The sequence below is a fragment of the Mustela putorius genome, unplaced genomic scaffold, assembly GCF_011764305.1.
Source record: "Mustela putorius furo isolate JIRA1106 unplaced genomic scaffold, ASM1176430v1.1 tig00003901_pilon_pilon_pilon, whole genome shotgun sequence".
Classification (NCBI taxonomy): domain Eukaryota; kingdom Metazoa; phylum Chordata; class Mammalia; order Carnivora; family Mustelidae; genus Mustela; species Mustela putorius.
Window position 1 is genome coordinate 4,217,145 of NW_025422049.1, and position 23,715 is coordinate 4,240,859.

Consider the following 23,715-nt stretch of genomic DNA (forward strand, 5'->3'; position numbering starts at 1 on the left):
CATATGAACATTCACTGCATTCGCATTTTCAGAACATGAAAACAGGTTTATGCTATAACATTAAATGTTTGCATGGTGCTGTACCAGGTTAGATAACATATATCAAAAACCCAGCATGTGTTGTGTGGAAAACCCCCCAAATATCTGAATATTAGAACCCTCAAATGTATTTAAATTATGAAATACCACGTTGTAATTATATGGTGATATATAAAGGAATAATGGGGTTAGTGTTCATAAATTAAGCATTTGAGGAGAACTATCCATTCATTCTTCCCAGTCACAGGGTTACTGTTTAATTCCCCGAAGTAGTCAATTATCAAACAAAACTCTCATGATGAGAAATTCACAATGCGCAATCCAGAATGCTGGCTTCTAATAAAGGAATTGTAAGGCATCTGCCGTGCAGGAACCTCAAAGTCGTCTCTGAAATCTTTGAAGCGGTGCTGTGAGGGTACATTGCAAGTATCTTACATCTTCATATAAAAATATTTGAGTTGAAGTTCTGCATAGCTTTCTTGAGCAGGTGCCATATACACCAGGCACCGGGAAGGACACAGGAAAATCACAGTCTTTGCCCTGGAGTAGATGATCTAATAGAAAAGGCAGACACATATATAACTCTCACCCAAGACAGGCGAGGACAAGTGTGATAACATGCATCCGAGCACTGTCTAAAGAGAATAATAAGGGTGGAGGAAAAATTGACATTTACTTGAGACAGATAAATCAGGTTAAAACATTGTTTCATTTTATAATCTCTAGATTTGAAAGAGACCCTACAGTTCATCTTGTTGTCCAACCTCCACTTTGTCATGACAGTTTCAGCATGACCCCCAAACTACAATTTGGCAGACTCTTCTCCAGAGGTTTATATGAAGGGGTTACAAGTTCATGCCTCATGGATTTATTTCATAACTGTGCGATGGTGAACCAGTTAATGATTTTGCCTGCCTTTGTGTAGTTTATGTCCTGTACCTTCCTCTTGAGGATTTCCTAGCTCTTCATTGGCTGACCATGTTCTAGTCTTGCTTTCACTAAAACGGTGGTTCTCAAAGTTTGTCGGTCTTTAGACTGGCAGCATCAGCATCACTTGGGAACTTGCTAGGAATGCACATTTCTGGGGCCCCATTCCAGAACTGTGAGTCAGAAACCCGGGGCAGGGCAGCCCAGCCAACTGCTTTTACCGAGCCTTCCAGGTGATTCTGGTGTGTGATCAAGTTTGAGAACCACTGATCTGTACACAAGAAGGATTACCAGGAAGGACTGAGGACGAGGATCACAGTACCCAGATGTGAGGACTTCTCTAAAGAGAAGATCCTTTATTCATTGCATGACGTCAGTGGATAAGTTGTTTCAGCCCAAGTGACACCATCTACAGCTGTGGAATTTCACAGTCTAATAAGCCTGCAGAGATGACAGGAGAACCATTGAACCACACCTTATGTGCAGCACGTTTCTGTTCCCTGGAGACTTGAACCAAATAAGGACTCCTGGAGGAATTTACAGAGCAGAATTCCAGCGCTAGTGAGCACAACGTTCTCGTTCTTGTGGCTTCTCTCAGCCCAGTCCTTTGCAATGCTATCTCTTCACCAGAACTGTCAGCTCTGGAGAGGTTTTCATCTGTTCTTATGGAGAAAGCAACCTAACCTGCCCAACTGCTGCTAGATCCCCTGCTGGCCAGGACCTTGATTTTGAATGTTACCTTTCAAAGGATGCTTATGCTCCTATTAGCAACTAAAGCAAATTGTTATAACTTCCCTACCCTGGGCCACCTTTTCCTTGCAAAAGATTTTAATCAGAAACACAGTGCAGTAAATTACATCTTCTTTCAGCAATTTAGTTTTCAGTGTTGTTTTTCAGACCAACTCTTGTGCTTGAGGTTAATGTTTTTGCCTGAGGTGTTGCATGAATATTGGATATTTGACACTGAAGACAAAAGACAACAAATAAGAAAAGAGTAGAATGGAACCAAGAGTTTATTGAAGGCTAGGGATAATTTGACTATGCCACGAAAATAGCAAATACAGAATGAATTAGACCTTTCGCATCAGAACAGTCTAACAAGCAGCTTGTTCGTTAAATAAAAGTATATTCTGACTTGCATTTCCCAGGGTGCCCTGCTCTTCAGACCAAGCTCCAAATACCTACAAGATTCAGCATTTAGTTAAAGGGAGAAGCAATTCCTTTGGGGTTGCTGCTTTAGCATAGCGACAGCAAGTAGACAGCTTGGCAGCAGCCTGTGTTCTCCAGAGAACGGGAAAAGAGACACTTGTTAGGGGTGATCTATCCCCATACGTGTTTCTAAAGTCACATAGGTCAGGTCCATCTGAGTTCAAGTTCTCTTGCTCTAACCCAGAACAGCAGGGAGAGGTTCTTGTTTTTTTAGGTTCAAGGAAGGAAAGCATCCCAACCATGTCTGTGAATCAAAGAAGAATGAGCACCAAGCAAAGATAGAAATCAGGCAGTACCTGCCTTTGAGGGTACAGTAACAGGCACACACAACCAACACCAAAGACAGTCACACAGGGTGCACACCTGCCTTACACATGTGCAGGGCCAGCTTCATGACGGTCCAGACAGTAGCCTTCTTTTAGCTCATTTGAAAGGCTCAAGAGATGGGGTGCCTGGGTGGCTCAGTGGATTAAAGCCTCTGCCTTCAGCTTGGGTCATGATCTCAGGGTCCTGGGATGGAGCCCCACATCAGGCTCTCTGCTCACCAGGGAGCCTGCTTCTCCTCCTCCTCTCTCTCTGCCTGCCTCTCTGCCTGCTTGTGATCTCTGTCTGTCCAATAAATAAATAAAATCTTAAAAAAAAAAAAAGAAAGGCTCAGGAGAGTCCCATATATTTAATGGGAAAAAAGTTTCAGAAAAAGACGGGTCCTTGAAGGATCGGGACTCAGAATGAGGGTAGTTTGATATGGCAAAAATTTAAGAATTCAAGATGTTTCCCCAAGATGACCCAAGGACAGGCCAGGTATGAATACTTCCTTTAGATGGTGATTTGAGGAAACCCTCTGGGTGAGGAAACAGGGAAGAACCACAATGGGAATGATGAAAAGCCCAGAAGGTGGGATGTGACACTACCAAAGACAGACCCCCGCCATACCGAGCTCTCTCCTTCAACAAGGACCTAAACTAGGAAAAAGATGAATTATATAGGCTGCCTTGGATATAAGAAGCACAACCCAAACAGACAATGTAAAGTGGGGAGGAGAGACTACATTTCAGTGAGTGTGTGACTCCGGAAAAATAAAGTACCTACCAGGCTACCGTCCACAATTATGAATAATTGAATTTAGAAGCCAGTAGTGCACAGAATGGCAGTTGAGCTAAGCAAAGTGGCACAGAGTGTACCATACTTGCAGGAGGATATATGAAAGCTCCCTCAGGGCCATCTGGAGCAGCGGTAGCCTCAGGAAGCAAATGGCCTCAAGAGCTTTCTTTCTGAAATGGAGAGTTTGCCTAGGAAGATGTTTTCCCTAGATTTCTGCATGCAGTGCCAATCAAGATTACTGCAAATTAGAAAACTTTAATACTGTCTTGAAATTTAGACAACTTCCACTGACACAGGATGACTGATGTTGGTCAAATATTACCGTAAGTACCAGTAATCCAGGAATGAAAGGAGCTGAGAGTTATTCTTGTGAAAAATAGATGACACGGAGTGTGTAAATAATGGGAGAAAATGCAGCAAGATACAGGAAATCTTAGAACATTTAAGGCCTCATACATTACAAAGAGAGCTCAATGCTGATAAATGTAGAATAATAAGTTTTATGGGGTTTTATCATATGCCATAAGTTGGCGTGCATCATAAAACATGAGAAATTTAAAAATAGGGTAGTTGAAAGACAAGTCTGCGCATTATTTATGAATGATGAAGAGTGAAATGAATGAGAAGAAGAACAGGTAGACAATGTCTTGAATAATGATGACTTTGATGAGTCGTTATCACACAAATCTGTGTGCTTCATAAAATATGAGGAATATTAAAGATCAGAAGAGTCAAAAGACAAGTCTACTCAGAATGAGATACAGAATGAAGGAAGAGAGGAATATAAGAGAAATGCACAGAATAATGATGACTTTTATGAGACTTTCACTCACCAGCCTGGATCCTTCATAAATATAAACTGTATAGAAAATAAAAGAGCAGCAAAGAGAAGAGACAGGTCTGCGTCTGTCATAAAATATGAGCAAATAATGCCAACTAGGCTCGACAAAATAAAAACAAAAATAATTGAGCCTAGTATAGCTGTGGGAAGACACAATGTCTAGAGTAATATGAACAAATAAAATGAGTAAGTGTGGAATTGTCTTGCCCAAAGGGATTAAGGGACCGCCTAGGTAGGCTTTATTGTTGCAAAGACCACCTCGTTAACTGGTAGAGCCTGGGTAGGTTTGGAGTTACTCCCCTGTCCCCCAAAAAGCAGTCAGCACTTGAGGCTCAGGAAGCCATGTTTAACTGATTTCCCAGTACCTCTTCTCAGCCCTTTGAGCTTCTTCTATCCCTAAATAGTTTGCAGATTTTCTCAACTCGCTTCTACTCATCTATACCCTGCTTGTCAAATTTTGTTTTACAAAGACCTTCAAAAGGTTACTGTATAAAACCAGAGACATCCTTTCATTTTCATTTCTTGTTACATTGGACTTAGAACCTGGGACCAGATCTGTCAGGATTAGTTCAAAATCCAGAACTCATTGACTTTCAAATAAATGTCTTCTCTATTAGAACAAATGGGATTTCAAAATCTCAAACTTTCAAAATCTCCCCCAAAAGAGTCTGGGAGAATCAGAGGAGGCAAAGCAAGTGCCAGTATGCCATTTGCATACCATTCAGAACCATGATTTATAGAACTCATGAAGTGTACAGCTCATTGGAAAGAAGAAAGCCACTGATCTATGTCAAAACTAGAGGTGTTTGTCTGAGCTCAATCCATCAATAGCAACAGTTATTCTAGCTTACTTTTGGATAGTACTTAATGGCTTGTAGTTAGTTTGGGGGGAAGGCCGTGGGTAAGGTAGGATAAATCCTATATTAGCATAACATATCCAACTCCTCTGATTTTGTGTGACAGAACTTAGTGTGGAGTTTAATGGCTATAACATACAAAACAAACTTTGGCTGGCAACTGTCTTTCTATTTTTCAGAGATTACTTTCCTCTCTCTCTCAAATGAGCTATGTGGCCATGAGCCTTTAGATAATGTTACCTCAACTTGCTAATTCTGTTTGAAGAAGGTATCTTGCCAGGGTGGAATTATTATGGTTAGTTTGAAAAGTCATGTTTGCCCAAATAACATGGCCATCTTTAATCCAAGATTAAGATTCCCTGGATCTACTGAATCCCACTTGGTAAAAAAATGACACTAACTCCCTAGGAAAAAAATCACTAACCTTGCTCAACCTTCCAAAACACTACCAGCTCCAGGTATAAAATGCACATTCTCGAGCTCATGACTGCCAACACTAGGATTGGACTCCCCCATCCACGAGTGGTGAAAAAACTCCCCCCAAACCACTGCTACCCCTTGTAATTGCAGAACAGTAAAAAAATCTTTGGTTGGAATTTGTTCCTGGGCCCTCTTCTTAACTGCCAAGCTCCTGAAATTTGTTAAAACTTGGTCAGACTAGAGTTGAAAGTATACACATTTTAGAAGAGTTGGAAGTATACACATTTTAGTGGGCTATGTCTGGGAGACAGCCCAGTTTAGGGGCTAGTTTAATAGAATCCCATTTTTTGGCAAGGTTGAAATTTCTTTGTTTAAAGGGAAAATTGCCTGATATTTTATTTCAATTAGGCAGAAGAAACAGAATACTATAGCCAAGGACCATGTCTCTTTTGCAGACTAACTCTTAAAATTTATCCAAATAAGTCTACTTATTTAAAAAAAAATTGTTTTTCCAAAAAGGCAATTTGGCAATATGTATCAAGAGCCTTAAAAATGTTCACACCTGTGTATGTAAATGCATGGAAAATGCACACAACAAAATGATGTTGCTGATTACCTCAGAGGAGAAGACCCAACAACTGGGATAGGGAGGTGGTGAGCAGAGACTTTAGTCACATATGCTATATACTTATGTATTAACTAATGTAATGAGTTATAATTTTAATAAAAGAAAAATATTGTTCCACAACTAGGACTATCTCCCAAGGAATAATAAGATATTTAGTGCTGGAAAAGTTAAGAAACTATGAAATGTTCTAAAATAAGGAATGGATTAAAGTTAAGGAATATTGTTTTAAGGCTATATTGTATAATCACAAAATGATATGGAATTTCTGATTACATTGGACAATGTTAATTATATACTTTTTAAAATATCAGGATGCAGATCTATACTGAGTATAATCCCAATTTTGATGAATAAAAAAGATATATATGTCATCCTCAAAATGTTATTAGTAGTTACTACTGGATTGGTGAAATTATTGTTTTCTCTGTTATACTTGACTATGTTTTCCAAAGTGTCTCCATCTTGGCTTCGGGAATCTAGTTTCAACATGCCTTTATATTTGCCTTTAATCTTGTGTTGCAGGCGTGCTTGTGTGATTCGAGGCCAAGTGGTGGCCATAGATGGAACCCCTCTAGTAGGGGTGAATGTTAGTTTCTTGCACCACAGTGATTATGGGTTTACCATCAGCCGGCAAGATGGAAGGTACGTCAGTATTGCTTCTAATCATTGTGGGGGCCAAATACTGACTTCTAGCTATAAGTCAAATGGCTTAGATGATACAGTGTTTGTAAGCCCATCTTCCTTCTACCTGTATTTCAGAAAGTCACTGGTCTTATTTATTTTCTCTATTTCCCAACTAAATCAAACCAAATTTTTCTTCTATTATAACTGTGCACTATTACCCAAGTCTTCTTGAAACCCTAGCCATTTGGAAAGTTTCCTAGACTTCATCCAATTCCATATATCAATCTGACTTCAAAATTCAATGATTATGGACATTGGGGAGGGTATGTGCTTTGGTGAGTGCTGTGAAGTGTGTAAACCTGGTGATTCACAGACCTGTACCCCTGGGGATAAAAATATATGTTTATAAAAAATAAAAAATTAAAAAAAATTAAAAATTAAAAAAAAATTCAGTGTGATGATGCAGGTCAGAAAGAGGGAGCCATGGAGCACTTGGGCCATCCTTCAACGGCAGCCTCAAAATATTTTAGAAATGAAGACATCCAAAAGGTTTCTCCCAGAAGTACAGAATTCAGCCTCATTAGGATATTTAATGTGTCCTTCCTAGATGGCCTATTTTAACTAGTGGCTGAAACTGATTGACAAGCACAGTCAGCCTAACCAATTCTCTTTGGTGTCTGTATAACTGTAGTGATTTAACCTCAACACCAACCACCAGGCTACTCTCTAAGGGGTAATCAGGTTCTCTGAAACCTGGGAAGTAAGACCACTAAGTAAAACCTTTTCATCCCAGAGAAGGATTTGCTCACAAAAACATTTCTGTTTATCATTTAGGTTGACAGTTTGTCTATCATTTAGGTAGACATTTGTTCAGAATATTTGAGTCAATAGGCTCACGTGTCCAGCTTAAAGGTACCTCTTTATGACTCTCAGGAACACTGTAATGATGGCCTTGGGGTGCCCCAGTCTCCAGATGGCTACTCTTAAAAATGAACTACTCATGACAAGCTGCTTTAGGAATCACATAAAGAGATGTTGGCTTGGAAGTTTATCACAGTGTGAAAGACCGTCTTATTTCAAGAACCTACAATCAAACCTTATCAATCCTAACCACTTCAGAATTGTTAATTGTTCAACCTAGGCTATGCTGAATTTATTTTTTTCAACTGCCTGTCAAGAAAAGGATTATAAAAATTAATTAAAGAACCTCATAAGGAAAAGTTTAACATACTTAAGAAAAACTGTTTCTAAGACTTCAGTAAATCATATGAATGATCTGTATGTAAATTATATTGCTAATTATTAACTAGCCATCTATATATTAGAATAAACTCAGCAAAATTACTCTGGGTACAGATAGTCTAAATACACACACACACACACATATCCATTGCATATATATGTATATATGCAATAAAAAGTACATTTCCTTTTAAATAGTCCATAATTGGAACTCTCTACTAATTCAAAGGGACCTTTCTCCCAATTAGATTGAATGATAAAATTTTGGTAGTTCCCTCACCAGTGACTGGTACACAGAAGTGGCCTCTGCCTTGCCAGCATGTTCAACCATGTACCAGAAATTTTAAAATGGACTATTTCTTTAACTAGAATATGCCCTCAGAGACATTTGACCTCTCTTGGAGAACTCACGGGCCTTTAGGGTTTGTTTTTTTTTTTAGTATGTGTAGAAAGGTTTCAGTGAATTATTTGATATTTACAAAAGAGCTTAAAAGAAACAAGGTCTAAAAAATCTAAAAATTTCTGTTTCCAGTTTACTGACAACATTAAAAAGGAACAATTTTTGTCGTCATTTTTGTGTTTTTTGTTTAAAGTAAAATGCCAAGACCCTCGTCTGCTGAGTTCTCTGTGGAACTAGGTTTATGTAGATGACAGATACAGCCAGAGTCCCCTCTGGCAATAACTCTCCCCTCAGGCTCCACAAAGGGTGTAAGCATTCAAAATCTGTGCCCCAAATGCCAAGCAGACTGTCCCACTGTCATCTCCTGGACATAAAGTGACAGGGTGATGGGAGTTTCCATTTATATATCTCTGCTTTTTGCTCTCTCAGACCAAGTACGTACATTTCAAAAGCAGAGTATAGTAAAGAAACTATACCCGAGAGCAAAAGGATTCTAGAAAGGCTGAGATTAGCATTTAAATACCCAGTAGACATTTAAAAAAAATAAAAATAAATACCCAGTAGACAGAGAGTGATAGGTAAAATGCTGTAAGAAGCCCTCTGTCTCCAAATCTCAGTCCAACCTATCTGCCCCCTTGCCTGTAGTTCCCACCAGTGGTATCACTGCTTTAGGTTAAGCTGTTGACTCTAAAAGTCCCAGTTAAATGCAAATATGTTGTGTGGGATGTAGAACTAATTACCCCCATTATCATCCATTTGCTCAAGTTAATTGACAACTTTCCCTAGAGAAGCAAGAAAAGTCTAGGTCATGGGACCAAAGTGATGTATAAAAAGCAGAAGGAAGGATGTCAGTGGAAGAAGGAGCCCTTTAAAAGGAAAAAGGCATTAAGACATGCAGATTGGGAGAGGCCAAAGTAGCAGAATAGAAGAAAAAGGCAATTCTAAAGGAAAAATGAATATGTATGAGTGTCTACTGTATGCCAGGCACTTTCATAAGTGTTGATCTGTGTCATCATCCCAACAGCTTATGGGATAGGAAACATTATTATCATCTTCCCCATTTGGCAGATGAGAAAACATATCCAAACTAACACAGCTAATAAGGGTCAAGCCCAGAATTTGAACCCAAGTAACCTGGCTCTTATCTTCTATGATTAGCCACCTTCAACTCGGATTATGTAACAGGTGCTCAGGAAAGTTTTGAAAGAGAACTTTTTTATATTATAGTTCAGCTAGTGAGAAGCACAATAGGTGAAAGGCTGACCTTCTTAGAAGATTCTTGAGAAGCACTAAAAGGTCTCCAGAACTTTGGAAGACTTTGGAAAATAAAATGGGGAGTTCCCTCTGATTCCCCTCAAGTCAAGAGTTATGGATTTATGGATACTGTAAGGCAGAAATAAGCATTTTGCTTTGGCCTCAATAGTCTTCCATCTACCTTAAGACTGGTCTGAGTTACTATGGATCAACAAGTCTCCAAATAAATAGGTCCTCTCTCCCTTGGGTCTTTTGTACTCACTATCATATGACTTCATAACTTGTTCTTAATGACCCATGCCAATGGAGATCATTTGTGGTGGGGGAAATCCCAAAGAATTAATGATCCCGGGAACATGCAATTTGGCATTGGAATGATTAAATGGAATTTTGGCCCCAGAGCCACATCCACCTCTGCGGCAATTGATTGAGTCAGTCTGACCATGTCTACTGTATATACCACGTAGGCTGGAAGAGGAAAAAAATCAGTCAGGTTTCTTCAGAAAAGCAGAACCTGTGTGTGTATATGTGTGTACATACATACATACAAATGTATACATAAGAGAGAGAAAAAGAGCTTTCAAGAAATTGGCTTGTGTGATTGTGAGGTTGGCAAGCTCAAACCTGTAGAGACTGGTAAACTGCAATCTCTTGGGAAGGAGTTGATACTACCTCAGCAGTTTTGAAACAATTCCTTCTTCCTCAGAGAAACTTCAGTTTTGCTCTTAAGGTCTTGCAACTAAATGTATGAGGCACTCCCATATTATCAAGGGTAATCTCCTTTACTTAAGATCAACTAAGTGTAGATATTAACTACATCTACAGAATGCCTCCACAGCAACACCTAGATTGGTGTCTGAATAACTGGGTACTATAGCCCTGCCACATTGACAGATAAAAGTAAACCATCACAGGAAACCTAGGGGAAGTTCCCAGAAGAATTTAAAAATCGGTACCTTCTTCTATAGATAATCAGAAGCTGGCCTACAGTTCATTTGGTCTACACGAGGATACATCTATAAATGTAATAAGGCCAAGGATCCGTTTTGGGAAGAAAGTTAACATTTGTTGAGTCCTTGACCCTTAAGTCTTTCTCTTATTTACTCATTAGCAGTAACAGCTGATTGATGGATTATATTAGCCCCATTTTACTAATCAGGAAACAGAAATTCATGGAAGTTAAATAACTAGCCCAAAGACACAAAGTTAACACGGCAGAGCTGGGATTCGAACCCAGGGGTGTATGAAACCAAAACCCATCCTTTCTATAAAACAAGATGCCTGTCCTGTCTGCTTAATCTTTCTAGACATAGAGAATAATCCCCAGGTACATACGTTTTTCTTTGGATAGTGTGTGTGTGTGTGTGTGTGTGTGAGAGTGTGTGTGTGTGTGTGCGTGCACACACACACATTTGTTTTTGTTTTCAAATAAATAAGCACTTCAGTTTTAAAGAGGCAAGAGCCAAGGTTTGGGCAAAGCAAACTTGCCCATGAACATGGAAGTAAATCAACATAACATGTTAATGAGAGGAAAGGTCTCTTGACAAGTAGTGTAGGATTTCCCCCACCATACATGCCTTAAACTGCTTCTGTATTATCATGAATTCAGCCTCTCTGCCTTAAATCATAAGCCATTTGGGTTTTCTTTTTTTAGTTCAAACCTAGATTATTTTCTATAACTATTGTAGTCCTTCAGACCCTCTTTTTGAAAACTGCTTTATTACTACAACCACTTGACTAAAAAAAATAGCAATAAAAAATACAGTGTTAGCCATCCTTTGTTACTGCCCATTTATCTTTATCTGGAAGATTTCTGCAACAAGACATGATTGGCAATCCTATAATAAATATAATAAATGTCATATGAAGGGAATGGTGAGCTATCCATAATTAAGTCTGATTCCCTATTAGGGCATTCTATCATTGAAAAAGTGTTTTACAGAAAGATCTCTTTTAATGCAGGGAATTGCTTACATCTCTCTCCTGTGGATTTAAGTTGCTTTGAATATTAAGGAGCATCATATTGCCCTTTATCCATTTTTATGATATAATGGTAATAATTTATCATTATCTTACTTTTACATAGGATCTTATGCTTTTTGAATGCTTTCAAATACATTATCTCCAAAACATCATTATGCTTACAAGAGAAGTAAGGTAGAATCATCTAGTGCAGAATGAACTGAAATCTAAGTCTGTTATGCTCCAACGCAAGAGTAATGTCAAGTACCACATCAAGTGATGGACAGAATTGGCTTACAGGAGAGGTAGTCTTGCTTTGTCAGAGATAGGGAAGCTGTTGTCAGCGGAGATGGATAGGGTCCATTACAGGCTGTCTTACAAAAGGAATCCAAGGGGCATTCTAGACAGACCCAGAAATCCTAAATGTAGACTTCAAGTAGAATCAGGAGGCGAAGTGGGCCGGCAGATGTGGAGGGTTCAGGCATGGTATTGTTCAAGCAAATTTCACTGAAAAGCTTTCCTCTGCTGCTATCTTTCTCCGAATCCCGTCTCAAAGACACCGCCAGATTTTGACACTATGTTTGTGATTCTGAACAAGATAGTTAACCTTTTGGCTCTTTACTTTTCTTGAGTTATATTATAGTAATTTTTTTGAGGATGAATAATGTATTATATTAAAGATGCTGCTGAATGTTAAGTGGTAAGTTACAGCTTTGCAGAAATACATGCAGTGATTTTGTTTAAGATAGTATTAAAATTGATTTACAAATTCGGGGTGAACATCAACTGGTGATATGGAGTTTTTCCTCAGAAGTCTACTGGATAGTGAAAAGAAGTCATCCATATATTTAGCTAGAAGGAATTTATAAAAACAGAAATATGAATGGGTGGAGTTGAGCCCCAAAGGAAAGAAAGTGCACTAAAATTACGTATTTTTTAAATTTTTTTAAATTTATTTTTTATTTTCAGCATAAAAGTATTCATTATTTTTGCACCACACCCAGGGCTCCATGCAATCCGTGCCCTCTATAATACCCACCACTTGGTACCCCGACCTCCCACCCCCCACCCCTTCAAAACCCTCAGATTGTTTTTCAGAGTCCATAGTCTCTCATGGTTCACCTCCCCTTCCAATTTCCCTCAACTCCCTTCTCCTCTCTAACTCCCCATGTCCTTCTGGACTGGAAGAGATTATGCTGAGTGAAATAAGTCAAGCAGAGAGAGTCAATTATCATATGGTTTCACTTATTTGTGGAGCATAACAAATTACGTATTTTTTAACTTGAACTTTATTTTGGTTGTTCATTTGGTTGAAACTGTCTTCTGTTTTTCCTTCTCAGCTTTGACCTTGTAGCCATTGGTGGTATTTCTGTCATCTTAATCTTTGATCGATCACCTTTCCTGTCTGAGAAGAGGACACTCTGGTTGCCTTGGAATCAGTTCATTGTGGTAGAGAAAGTAACCATGCAGAGGGTTGTATCAGATCCACCATCCTGTGACATCTCCAACTTTATCAGCCCAAACCCTATTGTGCTTCCTTCACCACTCACATCATTTGGAGGGTCCTGCCCAGAGAGGGGAACTATTGTTCCTGAGCTGCAGGTGGGTACATTGGCCTTTAGATGCATGAAATCATAGTATTAAGGAGTGGTTCGTGGCATAAAATGGCTGGATTACTTTTCCTGGTACTTCTGCCAGCCCTGTAATAGGCTGCCCTTCATTTATCAAGAGAGGCCTTCAAATATAATCTCTCTGGCACACATTTGCAAAGTGATTGGCCAGGGCTATAGGGTGCTATCTATGGCCATAGAACAAAGCAAGATGAACTAGCTGTCTTGAGAATTAAACCCCAAACCTTGACCTAATGAACACTGTGCTCTAAGAACAAAGCTAGCTAGCTAGCTCAATAGTGATAACAGTATAATCAATGAGGTGGGACAAGTTTTTGGTCCTGAAATTAAAGCTCCTTAAGAAATGTAGTTTTCTTCCATTGTCTAGTTTGTATCCATTGTCATTGTTCTCAAAAGTCATGATGATGCCTGTTGGTTAGCTGTGTTTGGTAAAGGTGGTTTTCAGTCGTATGGGTTTTGTTTAAAGCTTTGCTTTTGGGTATTCAAGCATTATGGTTAGAGGAAGATGTATTTTTGAACCTTGGTATTTTATAGTTCCTGAGAATGTTTCTTCATTGCGCCTTCAATATTTTCATTTCAATATTAAGCCATTCAAACATCTATAGTATAATTTCCTCATCATGTTGTAGAAACATTTAATGATAGTTAAATTCAGAAGCCACCAAAATGGACCCAAGTCACACAGGTCCAGAATTCAAGGGGTATAATCAAGAGGAAGTCAATGGACATTTTGAGATTGAATTTTTTTTCTTCCATCACAGCATTCCCAGCAGCTGTTAGCAATGCCCAAAGGATACCACCTGTGAAAGACTCCCCCAAAAAATAGTGCTGTGCAGGAAAAGGAGTCCAATGAGTTTCCCCTCCTGTCTTTTCCACTGGTTTTCCTTAGAAAGGAAGAAAAAACCAAGACCATATTTTATGAGTGCATTGAACGTACTCCAGTCTCTGTATATTTGTCATTAGGAAGTACAGGTCTCTTTCTGCACAGAAGTTTTCAGACTCCTCTAGGATTGCATGTTTCCATAGGGAAATGATGTACTAAGGTGGTAAGTGTCCCACTGGCCTTCACTGTTGTACTTCTGCTGTCATCTAAGAAGACAAAGCCATTGGACAGCTCGGGTATCAACGAGCTAATGTAAAGGAAGGAAAATCAGGCAAAGAATGGACAAAAACAGTTTATGTCCCCAGAAAAAGAATGACCAGAAATCCTGGACAATATGAGATACCATGTGTCTAACAACCTGTCCTACTATGTGCACTCGTTTGGAAAAGGAACAAGGTTCTGAGCTAAAAATGAGTGAGGACACAAAGTATCCACACTATTCATGTCACCTTAAAAGTATTGGATAGGCTCTTTCTTCGGCTGAGTTCTGAAAATTCAAAGTCATGGAACACAGGATTCAGTTTTAGTGACCACTTTTGGTTGATTAACTCCATCTGTGCGAATAAACAACTAAGCAATAGCAATTAATTAAAGAAGCCAAGTGGTAGTTTCATTCTGGGACCAGCATTTAGTGTAAAATGTGCATAAGAGTTAATAGGAGTTATTTGCTTCTCAGTCACAAGTGCCAACTTGGAAAAACTTATTCCCAGCTACTGGTAGGTCGAAGCACAGAGAAATATGTAAGCAAAATTTGATTAAAAAATTGACCCTTAGGGTCATTCTAAAGGTCCAAAGAAGACAGGTTTGATGGCTTCAGTAAAGATTAATTCTAGGGAAACCATAATCTCTGTCATAAAATATCACTTTGCCGAGCCTGTTTCTGGAGTTCTTCCTCCTAGAGAGCCTGGCCTGAATCAGGATTATAGCAGTGGTTTTGTGATATATGACTTAATACACCAAACAAGATTTTCTGTATGTGTATATAAGAAAAAGACCCCTCAGTGCAGCACAGAGCACTGAAATGCTTGACATTCAGCAGTGTGATCTTCTCCAACTCCTACTAAGCAATTTTTGGAACACTGTTGACAAACTAAAACTGTTCTTTTCACAGTCTTTCCTGGCAGGGAAAAAAGGAGCACAGTCCTCAGGGTTGCTTGCATGTCTTGTCCCCATGTGGATTGAGTGGAAAATACAAAACCTATGGCCACACAGCCTCCCCAAGATTCTTGCCTTGGCAACCTCAGGATCCCTTTAGCCTCTCTCCTTTGGTGTGTCTCTAAGACTAGAAAGCACGCAGTGTCCTCTACCCATGACCACTGATAGAGCTCATCTGGCTTTTTGTCTTTCAGGTTGTACAGGAGGAGATTCCCATTCCTTCCAGCTTTGTGAGGCTGAGTTACCTGAGCAGCCGCACCCCTGGGTATAAAACCCTGCTCCGGATCCTTCTGACGCATTCGACCATTCCAGTGGGAATGATAAAAGTACACCTCACGGTGGCTGTGGAAGGACGGCTCACACAGAAGTGGTTTCCTGCTGCAATTAATCTCATCTACACATTTGCTTGGAATAAGACCGACATCTATGGACAGAAGGTTTGGGGCCTGGCAGAGGCTTTGGGTATGTTGAACTAATTCTTTGTAAATAACAGCATTATGTTCACCAAACAGAAAATACTAGTTGCATATTAATTTGTATGTGGAATAATTATGTACCAGAACATTATGGTTTTCTTTTATTTAAAGGATCTAAGGCATTTTTTTCATCCAGACCACTTTCTTTGAGCCTATTTAGTGTCCCCTTTTGACAGATTTTTGCTTCAAAACTAGTTTAGTTCTCCTCTCAGGATGGCTGTGTACCAGAAGCGTCACACACTATCTGACTTGTAACTGTCTCCAGAGCTGAATATTGCCTTCTAACTGTGACCTTTGGTGTGGCATTCTTTAGGCCATGTTTTGGGGTTTGACATTTAGACTGTCATTTCCACTTAGAAACTACAAAATTTTAACTTATAGGCATCTCCACTTATTATCTCTTCTGTCTAAGATAGTTAAACTCCATTAACTTGTTACTTCAATAGGCTAAATGCAAAAAAAAAAAAATCATCTCACCTTCTTAGTCCTTTTGATTTGCTGTTATTTCAAGACTTTAAAACCTAGATCTTAGAGATAGTAGGAACCTTTAGAGGTCCTTTGGGCCTATGGTTCTCAGATATTTAACTCTGTCAGATAAATGACATTTAAAAAAATTAACTGAAACAGATTTGCCAACTTTTTATTTTGCCAAGCAAGAATATCTTAAAAAGAAAGGGGAAAAAAAACCTACTATAATCTACTACTCGCCTACCACTACCATAATTTCATCAAGGAGAGGGATATCTTAACATCAGAAAAGAGAATACTCTGTCCTCAAAAAATGACAGTAAGCAATCTAATACTGATGCTCAGAGAGAGACAGACAGCAATGTCTTTTTTGCCCTCTCACCCTATAGAAGACAGTGAAAACTGTCTAAGGGACCTGACACGTGGAGTCACAGTTGGGAGCCATTGACTTTTGTGCCTTCAGGCAGTATTTCATGGAAACCACCCTTGGACAGATGAGAAGACTATTTTTAAAGGTCTCCAGAGGAGATGTTTTCATATCCTCCCTTGGAAGTGTCTATCATGGAATAACTCCCATATAACTGACATTTATCTTTTAGACTGTGGTGTGTCAATTTCCCCCCTGTCTTTCCAGAGAAAAACAAATAGAGGGGGGAAACAAAGACTAGTGACTCTTCTTTGCCCAAGAGATCCTCATATATTTAAAAAATTAACTCATCTTAGTTGGACTTTATTAGAGTGCAAGAAGCATAGAGTGGTTCAGATTTCCTCAGTTAATGAGGAGTTATTGTAAAGACATGGGAAAGTAAGAAAGAACAAGAAAAGGTATCAGCAAACTGCAGCCTTGCTGAAGATACATTGTAATTCTAGGAAGCCAGCATCTGCTCTGTCAACTTAACAACATCTCCAGTTGTCCCCTCTGCAACCAGGGTCCGCTGCCACCCTCCATGGTGACTCAGCTACACTGATGCCTGAACTCATCACTTCTCCCATACAGGCTTCTGCTCAATCCCTATTTCCATGACTGTAGTGGTTAAGAGAACAACTCTGGTGCGAGACTCCCTCTGTGGGTTCAAATCATCACTTGTCTACTTAGTAGCTATGAAACACTGGATCCATGAGTTAATCCCCAGGTGCCACAGTTTCTCCATCTATAAAATGGGTATCATAAAGAGAATGCTGCTCATAAGTTATTATAATAGGAGGATTAAATGAGGTTAATAATGTAAAGTGCTTCACAGTAAGCACTCAATAGATGTTCAGCACTGGTAGTGTTTTTGCTGTTCTGTTGGTGGCTGGAGTATTGAGATCACAAGGTATAAAGCTTGGAACCTAGGTAGGTATTTCTTGTCTCAGCTTCTTTAAGTAGGGAACTGGGTATAGCAGGCAAGCACTCAGTTATTCTCCATTTTCCCTTCTTGCGCCACACACACACACACACACACACACACACACAAAATCTCTTCTCTACCCTTCTCTGGGCTATGAGAGTCTGGCTTCTAGGGAACCCAATGCCTGGACTCATTCACTCTCTGGCTTCCCATTTGAAGTGGTCAAGAGGTGGCACCATCTGGAGACTGCAGGGTGGAAGGAGAAGGAGGTCAGGGTACTTCCCCCTTGCCCTGCCTCATTGCAGTTCTGGCAACAACTACATTAGAAGATGGCGTCTCCTGCCTGGTAGCCCCTCCTCCACATCCCCAGGCTCGCTGGTCTTCTGTATCATCATTCCCTCCCTTTGCCCCTGCAAACCCGGGAAGCTTCTCAGTGTTGCCAGTCCCTGAGTGGGTCACCAGCCCTTGTCGATTCCCTTCACCCTGCTCGTGTTGCTGTAAAGAGCCCCTTCATCTGACTCTCTGCATGAACACTTGAATATGATGTGTGATTCCTGCAGGGACCTGGACTGTTGCACACTCAAACCTCATGTTCTCTCTGGGATACTATCCTAAGGATTTTGCTTCCCTAGGATAACCCAAAATTCCACTAACTTTTCTCCATAGGGCTTTGTTTTCTACTTTCGTATTTACCCTCCACAGAACCCCTACTGGTTCACTGAGTTTTGTTTGTTTGTTTGTTTTTAGTTTTTTCTTCAGTTGTGACACTTAGCAGTTTACCCAGTACTCTCATGAAGAGCTGACCAAGACAATGTCTAGAAGCTATTTCTTGCCAGGGTTCCCATAAATGCAGCTCAACCTTACTTTTTTTTTTTTTAGGATTTTAGTTATTTATTTGACAGAGAGAGATCACAAGTAGGCAGAGAGGCAGGCAGAAAGAGAGAGAAAGGAGGAAGCAGGCTCCCTGCTGAGCAGAGAGCCCGATGAGGGACTCGATCCCAGGACCCTGAGATCATGACCTGAGCCAAAGGCAGCGGCTTAACCCGCTGAGCCACTCAGGCGCCCCTCAACCTTACTTTTTAAAATAATGGTTTTATTGAGATATAATTCACATACCACAAATTTCACCTGTTTAAAGTATACAAATAAGTGATTTTTAGTGTTTTCACAGTGTCATACAACTATCATCAATATCTAATTCCAGAACATTCTCAGCATTACCCCACAAAGTGGCACCTCACGCACACTAACAGTCACTGTTCACTCCTCCCTCTTCTCCAGGCCCTGACAACCGTCAGCCTCCTTTTGTCTTTATGCATCTACCTCTTTTGAATATTTCAAACAAATAGAATCATACAATATATCATCTTTCATATTTGGCTTCTTTCTCTTGGCATAGTGTTTCCAAAGTTCATCCATGTCAAAGCATGTATCAGTGCTTCATTCCTTTCTGTGACTTAAGAATATTCTGTTGCATGGATACCACATTTTGTTTGTTCATTCATCAACTGATGGACATTTGGGCTGCTTTACACCTCTTAGATATCATGAGTGGTGCTGCTATGAACATTCATATGCAAGTATTTCTTTGAATATCTCTTTTCACTTCTTGGGGAAATATACCTAGGAATAGATCTGTTAGATCATATGGTAATTCTGTTTGACTTGTTGAGAAACTCACCAAACTGTTTTCCATGGTGTCTGCATCATTTTATCAACCTTACTTTATGCATAAAATGTGTTACTTCTCTTTCTTTTAAATACCTCCAGTGCTAAAGATTCTAAAATTTTCTTCCTTGTTGTAGTTAAGCACTCTTCATGACTTAGCCTCTAAGATACCCATGGATTATTGAATAAATAGCTAAAACACTAAGAAAAGCAAAGACTTTCTAGTATACGCACGAGTGATGAAGCCTCTGTTCCTACTGTTTGCCGATGGGTATTGGTTTACTTTCTATTTCTACAGTGATATTCCTGGTTAAAACTTCCTGAAGAATGGGGCACCTCGGTGGCTCAGTGGGTTAAAGCCTCTGCCTTTGGCTCAGGCCATGATCCCAGGATCCTGGGATCAAACCCCTCGTTGGGCTCTCTGCTCAGCGGGGAGCCTGCTTCCTCCTCTCTGCCTCTCTGCCTACTTGTGATCTCTCTGTCAAATAAATAAATAAATAATCTTAAAAAAAAAAACCTTCCTGAAGCATTCTAACTATAAATTGGCCTTAATTAAAATGCTAAAGTATATGTTGTTGGTTCACTTTTAAGGCTAGTAACGGTAACAAAAGCAAAAGAAAATTGATGCACTCAGAAATATCCAGAGAGGAAAAAAAAAGTGTTACTCATAATATTTTATGTGCACGTAAAGGACATAATTTTTTAGGGTAGAGAAAGAACACTGGCAAAGATCTCCAACAAATAGTCAAAATAATCTCAAGCATGTGCCTAAAATGGGTCATGGAATATTTACCTTGTAGGAAATGTCCCTGATAATCATGGTTAAAGGGATCTTTACTTACTACCTAGTCTCCATATCCATATCCATGAAGACTAAGAGAATTTGACAATGGTAAAATTTTAGAGCAGGTGGTAGAATGAAGTTGGAGAATCTAATTCTCTGCCGATGGATTGTGAGCACCTGAAGAACACAACAGACTATAAATGTTCAGGTCATAAATGAATGAAGACAAAGGGATCAAGTATGTGGCTGCTGAGCTTGTACCTTAATGGACATGACTAAATCTGAAACATGAAGAAAATATTTAGCTGTACTCCTGCCCATATTTTATAATCGCTTAACTAATGTGAGAAGAAACAGACTACATTTTGCACCAGATATTGACAATGTTGCTATATATACGTCATTTCTCAGGTTTGCTTCAGATTCAGAAGTCCTAGTATAGTCTTTTGGCATGCAGAATAACGACCACCGCCCCCAAAGATGTTCATCCCTGATATCTGTGGATGTATTATGCTACATGGCAACAGAGAATTAAGGTTGCAAAAGGAATTAAGGATGATCAGCTGACCTTGAGATGGGATGATTATCCTGGAAGAAGTGGAAGATGGAGTCAGAAAGGGAGGTCAGAGTCATAGGAAGGTATAACCATAGAAGAAAGGCACAGCAGGGTCAGATATTGCTGGTCTTGAAGATGGGAGAAGTGAGCCAAGCAACAAGGATGCTGGTGACCTCTAGAAGTTACAGAAGGCAAGGAAATGGATTCTTCTTTAGAGCCTCTGGGAGGAATCAGCCTGCTGACACCTTGATTTTAGCACAGTGAGACCCATTTCAGACTTCTTACCTCCTTAACTGTAAGATAATAAATCTGTCTCATTTGAAGCCTCTATGTTTGTGGTAATCTGTTACAACAGTAATAGGAGGCAAACCTTGACCTATACAGTCCCAGTTATAGCAAGGATTTGGGTTAAAACTATGGCTGGAAAGTTCTCCCACTCTTCTTTCCTTTTCAAGCCCATTAAATATGAACCTCTGTCCCACCTATTTCTGGGCGATGGAGAAAGAGGAGATCAGCTTTAAACAAGCTGAATTTGAAGTGATGGTGAATATCTAAACTGAAAGGCCCACTTAGTTTGGAATGTAGGACTCTTGTTTCTCACGTAGCTCAGCTAGGGGTATTGGTGGCATTCTGAAAGGATAGGGTGTCTCAGAGGAAGAATAGAAGGTTGAGGGACAGCCACAGTGAGAAAGGAGTGCCTGAGATCCTACAGTATCCCACCGGTTTTTGTTTTGTTTGGTTTTGGTTTTGGTTTTGGTTTGGGGTTGTTTTGTTTGCAATGCAACAGCTTTCGCAAGTAGAGGGATAATACCAGAGTAAGTAAATTACCAACAGAGATTGTGTGAACTACTTCCTTGGGAAAGTATCAATGACAACTGATAAGATTGATTAATCCAAGTACAATATTGATCAAGTAGAAGAAGAGTAAAATCACCCCCAGGGTTGCAGTACAAATACCAGAATCTCTAGTTCATCCGGCTTAAAGATTTTGTTGTCGGATACGCAGATAAGACTCCACTGCTAAAAAACTCCATCTGTGCATTTGAAATAATTTGGCCCTAGTACTTGATTCTCTAGTTCTAAATAAGGTATGATGTCTGGAAATCATTGTATATTATTTAGTTTCTTTCCCAACTCTGCCTCTTGCAAAACAGTGTAAAAAAATCATTATTGTTAAGTTCACAGAGCTGTTAAAATTCTAGAGATGGCTTATTTAATTTGACAAACTGGCTTGTTCGGGGGCTCTGATCTGCATCCATTATATGAATTTTGTCAAAATAATTCCCTATGTCTGCCTGGGTCCGCATACATTATCAATATGTAATAATGCATTCTGCCCGGTCTTCATTTTAATTAAATTAAATCGCAGCGGTTTGAAGTCCTGGAAGTTCAGAAAATCAGCCATCGCCTTTAGTAGCACTGCAATAAAGAATTCTATTTTTTTCAAGGTTATTGGCAACAACAATTGCATAATTATTTAATACAGTAGTTTGGCAAGAAAGAGTGGTGTTTCAGAGAGAACTAGACTTCCTAAAGGTTCACGGTGCATAGGAGTCTGTCTAAATTGTGTTAGAGAGAAACAAGGGAACATTAATAGTAATAGGTACTAAGCTACGGTTGCTTTGTGCACACAAAACATCGCCGAGAACGATGCTTTAGTGTTCATAAATTTCCCTTCAGTAAAACCTACGCAGGCTGGGCAGCCACAAAAATCTCAGCCACTGAATATTTTAATAATAAATAGGTAGTGCTTTACAATTTGCGAAGTACTCTCACGTACATGATCTCATTTTAATCCTTATAACATTCCTGCCTTATAGGCATAGGGCAGTGAATATGATCCTCGTTTTGCAGAGGGGGAAACTGAGGTTCAGAAAGAGCAAGTGACTTGCCTAAAGTCCTCTCCAGAGCAGGGATTCAAACTCGGATCTCCCAGTCCTGAGTTCTGCACGCCTCTCCCTGAGGCCTCCTTTCCCTAAATTGACCAACCCACCTTACCGAGCACCCAATTCAACGCCCCAGTGGCTTTCTGTCAAAGAAGCTAGCAGAGATAATAATCTTTCATCATTTCGCTCCACTCATGAATTCATAATCGTTAACTGAGAGCAGGGCTGTTTTATCCATTCAGCTTTATAGGCAGAGCACCAAGGATATGAGTTTTTCAAGGACCGGTGAAAATGTTTGCAACCTGAAAAATAAGTATATTGGCACCAAAATATGAAAAGAAAACCAGAAAATCAACATTAATAAATGTTTAAATACATGTCTACAAAATGAAGCATTATGTCAGCTTGTCAATTGCTTCTCAATTTTCACACTTGCATATGAAATATGTTTAATGCAGGGTATGTGTTGTGGGTTGTATCCATTTTAATACGTTTGACAAGATGTGAGATAGGACCTCCAGAAGTAAGCGTGCCTGGAGCCTACCAGGATTTTTAAATGACGCTGATATCCTGGTAAGCAATGGTCCATGCCCATTTCAAACTGCTAGGCACGCCCATTAGTAGATTATGAAATCTCTCTGGTGAGTTGACCAGTAATTTTTTTTTTAGGATTTTATTTATTTATTTGACAGAGAGAGAGATCACAAGTAGACAGAGAGACAGGCAGCCAGAGAGATGGGGAAGCAGGCTCCCCGATAAGCAGAGAACTCGATGCAAGGCTCAATCCCAGGACCCAGAGATCATGACCTGAGCCAAAGGCAGAGGCTTAATCCACTGTGCCACCCACTGTGCCACTGCTCCGACCAGTATTTTTTTCATGGAACAAAATGGAACAGAATGGAATGGCATAGAACAAAAGTGAATAGAATAGAAAATACCAGAATGTAAAGCTATTAGGAGAACGTTGTTCTAGAAAACTTGGCTTCGATTATACGCGCGCGTGTGTGTGTGTGTGTGTGTGTGTGTGTGTGTCTCCCCATGTATATGCTGGGTCACAAATAACTTTCAGGCATAAGAATTTGAAAGCCATTGGTAAGATGACATAGTCAAGAGACAGAATCTTTGGATGATTTTCCAAACCATAGGTCCTATTTTCCAAGGTAGCATTTATAATTGTTCTTGCCTTCTAGTCCCCTCTACCAACCCATACCAGAGCAGGATGGAGATATCTCTCCAAGATTGGGTGACCATATAATTTATTATTCAAACCAGGTATTTTTGATGCTTGGGAAGCTGTTCATAATTACATCAAGACAACAACATAACTGGATGCTACTTTGGGCCAACCAGAACACAGGGTACTTTTCCTTCAA

The 23,715-nt window shown here is 39.6% G+C and overlaps 1 protein-coding gene across 1 annotated transcript in view; it reads left to right on the forward strand.

The window, feature by feature from the left end:
- The window catches only part of TENM1 (teneurin transmembrane protein 1), a 797,330-nt gene that overhangs the window by 644,628 nt on the left and 128,987 nt on the right, over positions 1–23,715 (forward strand). Inside the window, exons 18-20 of the mRNA XM_045068252.1 lie at positions 6,545–6,664; positions 12,845–13,106; positions 15,368–15,635. Of these exons, the coding sequence (XP_044924187.1) occupies positions 6,545–6,664; positions 12,845–13,106; positions 15,368–15,635 (650 nt within the window). The remainder of the gene's footprint in view (positions 1–6,544; positions 6,665–12,844; positions 13,107–15,367; positions 15,636–23,715) is intronic.